Source organism: Paramisgurnus dabryanus, chromosome 13, assembly GCF_030506205.2.
Source record: "Paramisgurnus dabryanus chromosome 13, PD_genome_1.1, whole genome shotgun sequence".
In the NCBI taxonomy this organism is placed as follows: Eukaryota; Metazoa; Chordata; class Actinopteri; order Cypriniformes; family Cobitidae; genus Paramisgurnus; species Paramisgurnus dabryanus.
Window position 1 is genome coordinate 33,060,550 of NC_133349.1, and position 13,621 is coordinate 33,074,170.

A 13,621-nucleotide genomic window follows, 5' to 3' on the forward strand; every position below is an offset into this window, starting at 1 on the left:
TAATGTTTAGACATTTCTTGACTCCACAACAAACAGAAGAAAACTTATGAAGGGCACTTCTACAGTATGTGTAGAACTGCAACATACACAAACAGTACAGAAAAAAGAATACAAACACAGAATAGACAAGCATTTCAAATTAACAAATTAACTCTAGTCTCAATGTTGATGTAGCTTATAGCTGAAATATCAGACAAGTAAACTGACAACAGTTTTGCATGTATAAAGTTAGAAATCTCCTAAGATGGTCTGAGGACATTGACAGTTTACACTCACATAAAAATGATTTTAGACAAAACTCATGTTTTCTTACGTTGTCATGTCACATGTGTTTTGTGAGAATCACTTACATCATACAGTACAGTATACAGCGAATCAGACGTCAATCATCGATGGACTTTCTTCAATCTGTGCTACAATGCTTCTGGAGGTTGCACGCGTTTAACTGTGTCTGACGACGAACAGGTCACGTGTATGTAATGGCGGGTACATGTGTGAAGTTTTGCTTTTAGTTAAAAGACTGGTAAATTAATTTCCACGTCACCCAACACTGGTTATATTCTTCGTGTTTCTACATACGAGTTACGAGTAAAACAGCTTCGGACGATTCCGTTTTTGCAGCGATCTGAACAATTCATTCAAACTGATTCGCGAACCAATTTAAAACGTTCGGCCCATTCGCTTTGTAAAGAAACAACTCAAAAGACTCATTTATTTGCAACACTTTGTGAGGAAATCGACTCAAACGAGTCATTAATTCGCGAATGCGCCAGAAACACAAGATAGCAATTTAAAAATAAAATACAAATTTCGTAATTAATTAAAATACAGTAACGAAGGAACGCTGCATAGTGTAAACGAAGTAAAAGTACAATTAATTTTTTCCCACCTCGGAAGGGCAACTTGAGTCGAGAAGGGCATATGGGCAGTTGCCCGGGCAACCTGAGCAACCCCCCTGTGCACGTCCCTGATAGACAACAATTTGTCTTTAAGCATCTACATGATAACATGGGCCTTGCCAGAGAAAGATTCTATTTAATCTCTATTACTTAAGTAAAAGTAAAAAACATTTTTTCTAGATTTTTAATGTACTTAAATATTAAATATAAACCAAAAGCTTAAAATTATTAAATGTAGTGGAGTTAAAATAATAACTAGAAAATGCATTTCGGGACGAACTGCAAAAGTGTGCTTGCTCTGGTGCCGCCGATTTAGTTCTTATGATGTTGTGCATCCTCACATTGGAGACCCAAATTCATGTACAAAGTTTGGTTTCAATACGTGAAAGCGTTCCTGAGATATAAACTACTTCCTGTTTGGCGGCGTAAAATTTTAGGAAAAAAATTGTTCTTTTGATGTTGTGCATCCTCACATTGGAGACCCAAATTCATGTACAAAGTTTGGTTTCAATACGTGAAAGCGTTCCTGAGAAATAAACTACTTCCTGTTTTGGCGGCGTCGACGCACATTTAGTTTGGGCTGTGACGGACAAACGCTTCCGAAAATCAAAAATCCTTCTAGTAACTTTTGTGAGGCTTGGTCCAAGGATCGTGTACGTGGAATTTCGTGAAGTTTGGACAAAATTTGTGACCTGTGAAACTTTTTTAAGGTTTTCTGTTCTATCCAATATGGCGGACGAACGACATGGATCTGCGACTTCATCTTCTCAAGCAACTTACACCGGTACTGCCCGAACATTTTAAACACACACACACACACACACAGAGAAATTTATACAGACTTGTAACAACTGTTTCTCTAAAATTTACGATAAAAAAATATTTCACTCAGTGATTGACAGCATAACTGTTCCCATTCAACAGTTACTAAGCATCAGGGACGTGCACAGGAATTTTAAGGGGCAGTTGCTCTAACCTAAAAAAAAGGGCACCTCCCCCCACAAAAAAATGCTACATCCAGACATGTTCGTTTTTTGTATTTTAAAAGTGCATAACAACATAAGTTACGCGTTACTGGAGAGCAGGGAGACAGTTCTGTCTTTAAACTGTCTCCCTGCTTTTATTACTCAAAACAAAACGACAGAGGTGTAAAGTACTTAAGTAAATCTACTTCGTTACTGTACTTAAGTATTTTTTGGGCTACTTTGTACTTGTACTGAGTATCAAAAATATAGGCAACTTTTACTCTCTACTCAATTACATTTTTGATTGGGTATTTGTACTCTTTACTCCACTACATTTGAAATAACACTTAACATTACTCACTACATTGTTTATTCGTCAAATAAAAACGAGACGAAAGTGTCAGAGGGTGATGATGGATAGAATCTGTGGTCGCGAGGTTACTCGCACACACACAACTGAGGGACTTCATTTGGCTCTGCGCAGAGCAATCGTATGAAATCAAAGTACTGCGAGAGCGAATCAAATGCATATGGAGAAGTCTGGTCTCGCGGTACTTTGATGTCAAACGCTGAATGGCTTGCGTTGAGCCACCGTAGCGGGACATCTGCGTGCTGCGTATGTCATAAACTGTAGAGAAAAGTTCGCTTCTGGTCTGAGAGAAGAGATAAAGAGCAAACATATGGTTGCATATCACATTTGCTTCAGTCAAGGGACCCTTTGTTAAATATGTGATGCTACAATCAAAACAAAAGTGATACGCGATTGCAGGAGGGTCATCCCGCAACTCAAAGGCAAGCACAAATGTTTATATACTCTGATGCTACCTTATCAGCTAACCTGAGCTGGTACATAACTTGATATAACTTACTATATAAGCCAAAATAAACCAGCGAGGTCCTGTACTGATTGCCTGAGTAACTTAAGTACATTATAAGATTGATAATAAGTGTACAATTTCACTGTCCTCACATTTAATCAAGTATGCTGTAATGTATTTACTGTAAAGAGGGATGCATGACGGAAGAAATGTAGTGCACTTGTGAGATAGTGGTGTTACGTACTACATGTGTTTACAATTAATCCTTCAAATGAACAACTTCACGTTTTTAATATGCATTATCAAATTTCTGTTAGTGTCATTTTAGTTTACTGGAATTTTTTAATATTAAAATTATGTCTTTTTTAGGATAGGCCTATATAAGAATATTTGGTTACACTTTACAATAAGGTTCATTAGTTAACAGTAGTTAATGTATTAACCAACTTGAACAAACCATGAGCAATACATTTGTTACATTATTTATTCATCTTTGTTAATGTTAGTTAATAAAAATTTAAGCTTTAATTGTTTGTTCATGTTCGTTCAGAGTATTAACTAATGTTAACAAGATTTTAATAAAGTATTAGTAATTGTTGAAATTAACATGAACAAAGATGAATAAATGCTGTATAAGTGCAGTTAATTATTATTTCATGTTAACTAATGTAGCTAACTAATGTTAACTAATGAACCTTATTGTAAAGTGTTACCATATATTTATATCACAAAGTTAGGCTATATATTTTTTAGCATGGCACATTCAAGTACACAATGACACTAGACAAAAATTAAATGGGTTTAAATTAAATTTAATGTAGATTTCTAGACTAAAATCTCATGACATTTAGTTGAATAAAATTAGACTAAAACTAAATCAATTCAGATGACAAAAATATGACTAAAACTAAATAAAATTTTAGTCAAAAGACTATGACTATGTTTAATCTGTGTTTGTTCTGCCAGGTCAAAATTTTGAGGTGTTTGGTTTCTTTTCTATATTAGGAAATAAAACCTCATGAATAAACTTTCTTAGTTTTCACTGCCCAGACCTACAATGTCTCTTTGTGTTGAGGACTAGTGCATCTTTGAGCCAACATTCAGTACGAGTAAAAATACTTAAGTACTTTTAAATTGGGTTACTTTAATACTTTTACTCAAGTCGTATTTAAATTGGGGACTTGTAACTTGTAGTGGAGTCATTTTTACAGTAAGAAATTTGTACTTTTACTCAAGTATGGCTTTCAGCTACTCTTTACACCTCTGGAAACTTACCAGGACTTGACTTGCTTAGGGACCGTTCGGTATTTATGGAAGGGGCCACCGGAGGAAAATAGGGGAGGGTCATGTCTTTTTTTTCTTTGTTGAGGGGAGGGTCATCCAACTTTTTTTTAGTCTATGGGGAGGGTCACTCAACTTTAAAATTCATGAAAACATCAAAATTTCAAAAAAGTGTTTTATTCAGTGAATATTTTCTATGTAGCTCCACGAAGCTCCCTCAGTCCCCCCCTCCATCGTTAGCAAATGGGAGTGACCCAACACAAATCGCACAATCCCCCAACCCATGATGCGCAACACCTGACCCCACCCCAACAATCACAGGTAGACTAACTGTGAACAATGAGCTAGCTCTTATGAATTAGCGTTATTTCAAAATGGATCACAACCATCTGAGGACGAAAGTACGGACCAGTAGCTGGAAGCACAAAAACTTAAGGGTTTCACTCCAGACGCTGTCGGGTGAGGAAACGTTAAAAAAACTAGATTTTATAGATAAATTTGGTGATCCAAAATTACGGGGAGTTCAGAGAGTGTTGGAGGAGTTGCTGGTGTCAACGTTGCTCAATGATAACAAGCCATGTGGTGTACTGCACATGGATTTTGCCTTCGAACTGTTTGCGTCATTATTCGATAGACAAACAGTCGAAAAAGAATGGTTCCGGGACTGCATACTGAATCCCGAATATGGAATACCTGTTTTAATATATAATCGAACGGGCAAGCAGTGGATTATATTGAACGACGGGTCGGCGTCAATGGAAAACATTTTCATGGAACTTGTCAAAGACGAGGAAGAAAAACATGACCAAGACAACGAGGACGTCAATACTGAAACGGTACGTAACATACAGTTTGGTTTTGAGCTAACTATGCATGTGTTTTATTGAGGTTTCTGGTAACGTTAACGTTGCGACTAAATCACAGTATCACAGAAGAGTAGCTGCTAGGCCTATTCCACACAGCCTAACATCGTACAAAAACATTTTAAGAGGCAGAACTGCGGCTGATTCAGTGTTTTCGGAGAGAGAGAGAGAGAGAGAGAGAGAGACACAGAGAAACAGAGAGAGAGAGAGAGAGAGAGAGAGACAGAGAAACAGAGAGAGAGAGAGACAGAGAAACAGAGAGAGAGAGAGAGAGACAGAGAAACAGAGAGAAAGAGAGAGAGAGAGAGAGAGAGAGAGAGAGAAACAGAGAGAGAGAGAGAGAGAGACAGAGAAACAGAGAGAGAGACAGACAGACAGACAGAGAAATATATATCTCTATATATATCTCTATATATATATCTCTCTATATATATCTCTATATATATATCTCTATATATATATCTCTATATATATATCTCTATATATATATCTCTATATATATCTCTATAATATATATATATATGACATATAGAGAGATGAGATATAGAGAGATATAAAGTGAGAGACACCAATATCCAGAAACCTATATATGGATGACGTACTGTATACAGCCTCAGTTTTCATATATGATGTGATCAGTGGGGTGAAGAATCAGTCATTTCTTTGAACAAATCCTTAAATGTATCCATGTATATAAAACTGTTGTCAGATCACATTATTTTCATTTTAAGATGATTAAAAAGTGTGTGTTGTGTCCGAGAGATACTTGTGTGTATTTTATTTCACATCCAAACTGACATGTTCCTACAATATTAACATAAAACAGATACAGTTCGTTTTCCCTCCTTTCATGCCCTGTCTGTGTTGACACATCTGCACAGTTTTTCCTCTGCATTTAGTATAAAAGCAGCTCAGCAAATACAAAATAAAACACTTTTTCTATGCATAACCACATCATGAAATTGTTTCTAGAAATTCAAAACGTGATAGAAATGAGTGACACTGTGTGCTATTAAATCAGTGTACCGGTTTGACATCTGTAAAGACAGCCTATTACAACGTGTTACACTGCATACAATACCCAAAATTGACATTATTTTTTTCCACTAGATACACCGGCTTATTGAATCAATGACCAATGAATATGATCGATGGGTTGCCACTGCTCTGTTAGTCTGTGCTGGAAAAATGCATGGTATGACTACCATGAGAGCGAGACAACTCTTGCAAGATCTCGAGGAACGACTGGACAAGTGGGAGGCCAGCAAATCAGCTGCAGAGGTCTTTGTCTCCCAGAGGCTTGATCACCGCATAGAGAACCTGGAGGCCAGGGTTAAAGCTTTGACGGAGCAGATACAAGTAGCTTCCATAAGATGGACTCCAGAAAGGGTTGGTGATCTAGAGAATGAGAGGAGCATTCTGCAGGAGTCATTAGAGAATGTGAAAAAACTGAAAGTGAGTAGCCTACTACTTCAGAAACATTTAAAGTGGAATAATCAGCACCATTTCATAATGATGCCTGTTGAGTGTAATGTGTTGCTGTTCACTACAGCTTAAAGTTGATGCTATTTAATACCTGTTGTGGTATTAAGCATTTGTACTATTTTTCCATTACAGGCAGCTGAGACACCGTACACCAGACAGTGTTTGAAACAAGCTGTGAAAAGGAAGGCAGACCAGATTGCGGAAGATGAACGCATTAAGAAGAGGGCACGAGGCGCGGGTCACAAAACCATGATGGATGAGGAGGATGAGAAGTGGTTGGCTAAGTGTATAGGTAAGTAAATTTAAATGCATATTTGTTTTCTTTAATAAATGTAAACCCTTAACATTATACTGTTTTTATAGTGAACTATGGCTATTGAAAGCTAGTAATGGAACACTTGGCAACCAGGATTTTTGTATTCTCTGCTATTTTCAGAGGACAAAACTACAGTTCATGGTCGTCGGCATGAAAGCGTACTCTACACCCATCATAGAGTGAAGTCCCGAGATCTGCTGAAACTGGCAAACTACAGAAGGCTGAGACTAGGTCTGCCGTTGATTCGTGCTGTGTCCACAGTGAATAGCAGAGCAAGAGCAAGACGTCTGAAATCCCTTCAGAGCAGGAGACATGTAGGTCTCAATATACATTTCTAGGGCTTTATTATGTGCTCATTTGACTGTTTCCAGCAAGTCAGTGTGTATAGGTGACTGACTGTATGTGTGTTTATGTGGGTTAGCACATGTGATGTTTGAGTACTGAAAACTTAAATTGATTTAAATTGGTGTATGTCAGTATTTTTCTTTAAACTATGTAATGGTTAATTCTTTACAGATAAATATGATAGTATATTTTTGTTTTAATGTTTTCTTCAGAAGGGTTTAGGACTCTGGTGCTCAAAGAAACCTCCAAAAACAGAGGAAAGAGATAACGAATGCACGCACCATCAGAGGAAACACGTTTCTCTTGCCAAAGAGCATCTGTTTGGAGTGGAGGCTGGAGAAAGGAGAAAGTTTGCTGTGGCCATCAGCATGGATGACAAGGCTTACCTTCGGCCTGGAACCTCAGGTTTGTTGCCATGTTGAAACGATATTATTAATGTGCACCATTGTAAATGGGTTGGTGAATCACACAACTATTTATATTTTCAGAGGGATTTCATGGGTCAAGAAGACAATCGGTTCTCCAACCCACAGATGATCAGGCTGCAAAAAGGCTACCAGTTCATGATTTCCCAGAGCCTTCCATGTACATCACACCCTCTGCTTTCCGTCTGCTCAAGAAAGAACCTTCTCAATTTGAAGCCACTACCTTGGTATCTTCAGATGATTCCAGTATGGCAGTAGTCCACCCAAAGGCCTACATCGGGACTCATGGGACAACTTGGGCCTCCAATTATATGCGTCTCAGGAGGGAGTTCCCGGATGATTTTGAGGTTCCTGGTACAGCGGTCCTTAAGGATGTGAGAAAGCTCTTCTGTCGGACCAGAGATGCCACAAAATACTTCCTTGACACCGCAATGGAAGCTGATGTAAAGTGTGTTACAGAGGGACCAGACTGCCCTTTCCGCTCATACACTAACCTGCAATTGAAGTCATTCAAACAGCAACTGGAACAAGGCACACAGGACTGGTTTCAAGTCAAAGACTCTCTGTCTGCTGCTTACGTAGCATTAGGGAGTGAGGTCATTAGTCAGGTATCTGGTGTTGTGACTGCAGTTGAGAATGCTGTAGCGACACTGGCTTCCAGTTCAAAAAAGAATGTGTGGGACTGCTACAAGCCATTAATTAAGGCCTGTCAAGATTTGCTGAAACATCTGGATATCACCCCAATGCCCATGGTTTGTCCACAGATCATTGAGCTGACAGATGCTGGACCTGGAGTTGGTGTTTCAAATTTTGAGGTATGTTTTTTTTTTTAAGTCAACAGACTACAGAAATATTTATTTCATGTTTTCTCTGTCTGAAAATGTGCTCAGTACAAATATTGACAGTTTGAAAGTCTTTCAGGTACGTTTCAGAGCAGCAGAAAAAATCCGGATTCATTGAACGGACCTATTGTGTCGAATTCACAGCGCTCGGGGGGATTCTGGGCAAAATGAAGCTGAAAGGCTGAATGCTTGCCTGGGTAAATGTGCAATAGTCATATCCTACAAAACTCATTTCATCCTGATGGACCTTTCAAGAAACAGAAACTTGTTGTCTTTACTCAGCCAGCCCTTCACAAATTTCCTTTACAAACAGTTCATGCTCCCTGAGACCAAGGGGAAATTCATTGTTTGTGGATGAAAAGAGGCGTAGTGGGCAGAGAAGGGTAGAGGGAATAAAAGTACATTTGTGAGTGAACATTGGCTAATTATCTTTTAATTGTTCATTTCAGGTGAAGCGATATGTGATGGAGGTACAATCCAGTGGCAGATCTTTTCTGAGACCCATGGCTTAACAGAAACTGAGATATCCACAATGACCAGATTAGTCCTTGAGGATCATGCACAGAAGATGATGGAAAACAATGCTTGGGCTGTGGCAGAAGAAGTCAGACTCAGAATTGACCAGTCACCTGCCCCAGCAGGATTTACCAGAGCGTTAACTGTGGAAAAAACAGGTATGGGGTTCATTAATTCCAATTTCTGCAATTTCTTCCAAAAGGAAAATAAACATTTGAGGTATACTGCGCTTCAACCTTGATTCACAGATGAGTTTGGTGCTCACTATTGAGCAATAAAGTAATAATAGCTCAAACAGTAGAGCATTGGTGTTTGTAACGCCAAGGTCATGGGTTCAATTCCCAGGGAAAGGAAGAACGATAAGAACGTAAAAAAGTGTACATTGAAATGCAGTGTAAGTCGCTTTGGATAAAAGCATCTGCCAAATGCGTAAATGTAAATCCTGTGCTTTTCAGCTCACTGACTTCCAAAGTAAAAGTCTGGGGCACTCTGCAACAATCTGCTATTCATTCATGCCCCAGATGTATTGACTGTGAGAAGTAAATGACCAATATGTGTGTACATCTTTTTCAGAACTACAGTTCTTCTACAACCGTGAGTTTCTACAGCGGTACATGACAAGTGGCAAGACCCAGAGATCATCTGTTCCAGGCCATAATTACTTTCAGAAGATAGAAAGCTTCATTGACAGACATTTTGAGATTGGTGAACTGTACATGGAGTTCCTCAAGGGAAGTTGCAAAGGTGAGTTTACTGCATTTCATATGGCTGAATGTTGCCATTCCATTGTTAAGGGACCAGAAGTGGCAGTTTATTTACTGCCAAATGCATATCTAACATTGCAACTAGAAACCAACTAGAAAAGGCATATTTTGGAACGTCTATATTGTCATAATGAAAATAGATTGTTAAATCTGACCCACGTCTATGTGCTGCAGCATCTTCCAATCCCTGTCTCTTGTTTGCTATCACTTTCTCTCGCACTATTTACAATCTTGGAGGAAAAATCTATTTGTTTTTAACTCTTTCCCCGCCAGCATTTTTTAAAGTTGCCAGCCAGCGCCAGCATATTTCATGATTTTCACAAAAGTTTAATACCTTCCAGAAAATGTTCTTCTTTAAATATATAAACATACAATATATCCAATTAAAGAACAGACCCTCTGCTTTCAAACAAAAACGTTTCATCCTACCTTGCTTAGTTCTTTTGTAATCTCCTCTCAAATATGGGTAGGTTTCTTCAAAAACACCAAATTTTGAGCAAAAAGCTGAGATAATTCCATTTTTATGAAGGACTTTTGATAGAGAACCAATTCAGAGTGATCTTTAAAACATACACTGAGCTCTTTCTCTCACGTGAGGCGTTACTGCCGGGTTGTAGAAGTTGCGGAAGATTGCCTGGTGGATAATAGCGGTATTGCGGAAATGCTCGTCAATTAAGAGAAAACGCTTCCCTGCCAATGACGAGATGACAAAGATTTATTTTACATCTTAAAAAGGTCTTGTGGAATGTCCCCTTTAAGTCAGATGGAAAACACACAGTAGGACATGAGTTTTGTAAAGAGAATGTTATACTGACATTTGCTTTTCCCCAATCCTCAGGGTCAGGGTCTCTCTGTGACTTCTGCTCTTCAAATCCCCTCTCTGGACCACCAATTACAAGGATCCCTAAACCTTATCCAGACCACCAACAACTGCCAGCTCTAAAGTACTGCCCTTACAACAGAACCCCAGTTGATGGTCGACTGCCAGATGACTTTCAACCGCGTGCTCAACTCAAGAAAGCTGTTTTACACAGGGATGTCCAGCTAGACAATCCAATTTCCATCTCAGAATTTGCCCAGAAGTATGTGGTCGATGAGCGTTGTGTACGTGAATATGTGCAGCACATAAAACGTATGGACTTGATGAAAGCCAAGCGATCTGCTGAAATAGATGACAGAAAAGTGCAGTCAAATGCTAAAAAATATGATGACTATGACTGGAAGGAACTATACAGGCAGGGTCAGTTATCCAAACTGCGTGTTTCAGACTTGGACAAGTATTTGTCCAAACATGGTTTGCAGCAGACTTGCAGGAAGAGCATCAAGCTAGAGATGGTGGGAGTAGTGATGAGCGAGTCACCCGAAACTCGGATCATTTAACCCGATCCCTAAAATGACTCGAGAACCATGAGTCCTTAGTGACCATTAACCCGAGTCAGTTGAGTCCTCTCAGATTTTGCATTAAAAATGAGAAATTGTATCAAACACAAAGCTCTTCAAATGTTTACAACAGAATTACAACAAATAACTCTACATAAGCTGCCATAGGTTCTATAACTTGCAACAACGAGTTAATTTACATCACCAAATGTCGACTGTGGGTACCGAGTGAACCAAAAGCTGCTATTCCGGATCATTATTTCTTGCAGCTCCGAGTCCGAGTACAAAGGGATGCGTGCGCGCGACAATGAGTTGGTCGGCGGCTCGGGGATTCACACAGAGAGTGACTCAACTCATGGAGCTTGAATCCTGGGCTAGGAGAAACAAGCCTTGCTCGTGTTGTTAACCCACTGACTCATGTAGGCTAATCTGTTGAAATATTTGACTGGCACAATGTTTTGGGTAGAAGCTGCAAATGTTTAACATTTTTAAATACGAGGACTGCTGCAGCAGTGCTGCTGGAAAGATCCGCCACCGACGGACGTACACGGCTCCTCTTGTTGACTGAGTCACTCAGAGTGACGTGAGTGGTTCACTCACAGGACCCGTGCAGGAGCGGGCGAGCGGCTCTGTCTGGGACTCACTCACAAGATTAACCGAAGCCTATCGTGGATCTTTTAAGTCAATCTGAAACAGGGCACGTTCCTCTCACGTCCAAGTCAACCAAGCCTGACATCTTCTAAATGTGGTGTTGATATATTTGTCGTTATGAAATGAAACTAAACACACCAAACTTTTACAATTATGTTATTGATAATGTTACCACGGGCATGCATGTTTTTTACGAGTTCCTCAGGTCACATAAGCCCTTTTTTGTGAGCAGAGGAGTCATAAACTCGTAGCTGCACGCGTGATCCGAGTTGCTTGGTTGGCATTAGTATGACTTAGCGATTGGAATTGGGAGATTTTGACCAAGTGACTCAAGTGACTCGAGTGACTCGCACAACCCGGATCATATTAGTGAGTGACTCAGAATAACCCGAATCCTTAAAAAGATCCGGGTTGACCATCACTAGGTGGGAGCTCACATTGGCAAAACTGTGTGTTCAAGTGTGCTTTGTGATCTTGCAGCTCTTCCAACCGATGACCCGGCCTCAGACACTGAGTCAGAGTTAGACTTATCTAGTGACGAGAGTGAAGATGATGTAGTTTTAGAGGTTGGTGACAGTGATGCTGCTGATGTTGACCGTGATGTTGGAGAAAATGAGCCAAATGTATCAAGATTTGGTAGACTGCGGCAGAAAGTAGTGAACAAAGATTATATCTTCTTCTAAGGTTTTTTTTGAGACTTCTTATAACGCCCTCAATTTAAAAAAAATGATGTTATATTTAGGGTGCTCTAAGCGATCTTGCACATTTTTTAGGCCAAAACATTTTTTTCCACATACCGGAAACATCTCCTCACTATCACAAAACATAACAGACTGTTCCAGCCAATAACTGACAAGAATGATGTGGGGTGGGGTTTGGAGAGTTATTGTGCGGATGAGAAGGGGGAGGGTCTAGCTAGCTAACAAGAGGTTACGCCAACCAAGATAGCATGGAGCACCTTTGAAGAATTGTGCACTAATGTTGTATTGTACGTACCTGCTGTGTTTGTCAACACATTTGTCTTTTTGTCTCTCTTTCTACAGATTTTTCCCAGACATGCATAACCTCTTAATAAAACTATATGTTTTACTGCACTGCTGTTTCCCAACAGTTATTTGAGCTGTATGAGATATTTAACACTTGCTGAGTATTAATGTTTGTAGGCTATTTTTGCTTCATTTTTACAAGACTGTGTAAACCAGAACATGTGTCCCCATCTGCACTGTCCCTATACATTCACAAACTAAAACATATTTGTACAGTAGATAAAAGCCTGCTAGGTTCTGGCAGAATATGTGTAAGCTTATGGAGGAGCAATGGTACTCTTTGTTATTTTTTTGAAGCCTTTGTGAAGCCAGGCTTTCCATCTCTGATTACCAGATGTATAGACATAAGGAGCGGACCATATTTATGGCATACAAAGAAATTCTCATGCTGTCACAAGTCTCACAACAGAAAGTGATGAGGGCTCTTACACAACTAAAGGATAAAGCATACAGATGCATGACATCTGGATTTAATTAACCATTTGTGCAAAAAGGTGACCGGTGAACAAAAGAACACTTTGTCTGTTAGACCATCTTCATTTTAAATATCACAAAAAGATACATTTAATAACAATGAACATTGCTTTGGGTTCTTCTGGTTACCCTCTCATTTTGTCAACTCTAAATATAAAGTGCAGCACTGTAAACAGTGTATCATTCAAATGAACAAGAAAACAACTGCTGAAACATGACAACTTGAATTCAGAGTGCTTTGATTAACTGTTCTACTTCCTCTGCAAAGCAACCTACTGAAAGTAGGTGGGATAATTCTACAGTGCTCTCTGCATTCTCAAATACCTCTCTGTCCAGTTCTGCCATACCAAGCTGTGGCAAGCCTGTAGCAGAGGGAGCATACATGTTCCGGTGAGTCTGGCCCCCAAGGCTGCGGAAAAGAGCTGCAGCCCTTTCAAAGAAGGGGCAGTCTTCAGACTCGCACTCTCCTATACATGTTGCATGGTAACTGAGATGTGCCACCTGGTAGCCTTGTCTACCTGTCTTGCTGAGGTTGGCCAGGATCATGTCAT

General features: G+C 39.4%; 2 protein-coding genes across 2 annotated transcripts; both read left to right on the forward strand.

Annotated features, from left to right (window-relative positions):
* The first annotated feature begins 3,977 nt into the window (after positions 1–3,977).
* Positions 3,978–8,357, forward strand: LOC141279941 (uncharacterized). The gene is made up of 7 exons (XM_073811505.1): positions 3,978–4,799; positions 5,937–6,281; positions 6,444–6,603; positions 6,748–6,941; positions 7,185–7,377; positions 7,461–8,212; positions 8,319–8,357. Exons 1-7 carry the CDS (start codon positions 4,338–4,340, stop codon positions 8,355–8,357), a joined length of 2,145 nt encoding a protein of 714 aa, XP_073667606.1. The 5' UTR covers positions 3,978–4,337.
* A 36-nt stretch (positions 8,358–8,393) lies between these two features.
* On the forward strand, positions 8,394–12,233 carry LOC141279942 (uncharacterized). The gene is made up of 5 exons (XM_073811506.1): positions 8,394–8,436; positions 8,689–8,913; positions 9,329–9,499; positions 10,358–10,870; positions 12,031–12,233. The coding sequence occupies exons 2-5, from the start codon at positions 8,772–8,774 to the stop codon at positions 12,231–12,233; spliced, it is 1,029 nt and encodes a 342-aa protein (XP_073667607.1). The 5' UTR covers positions 8,394–8,436; positions 8,689–8,771.
* The last annotated feature ends 1,388 nt before the right edge of the window (positions 12,234–13,621 follow it).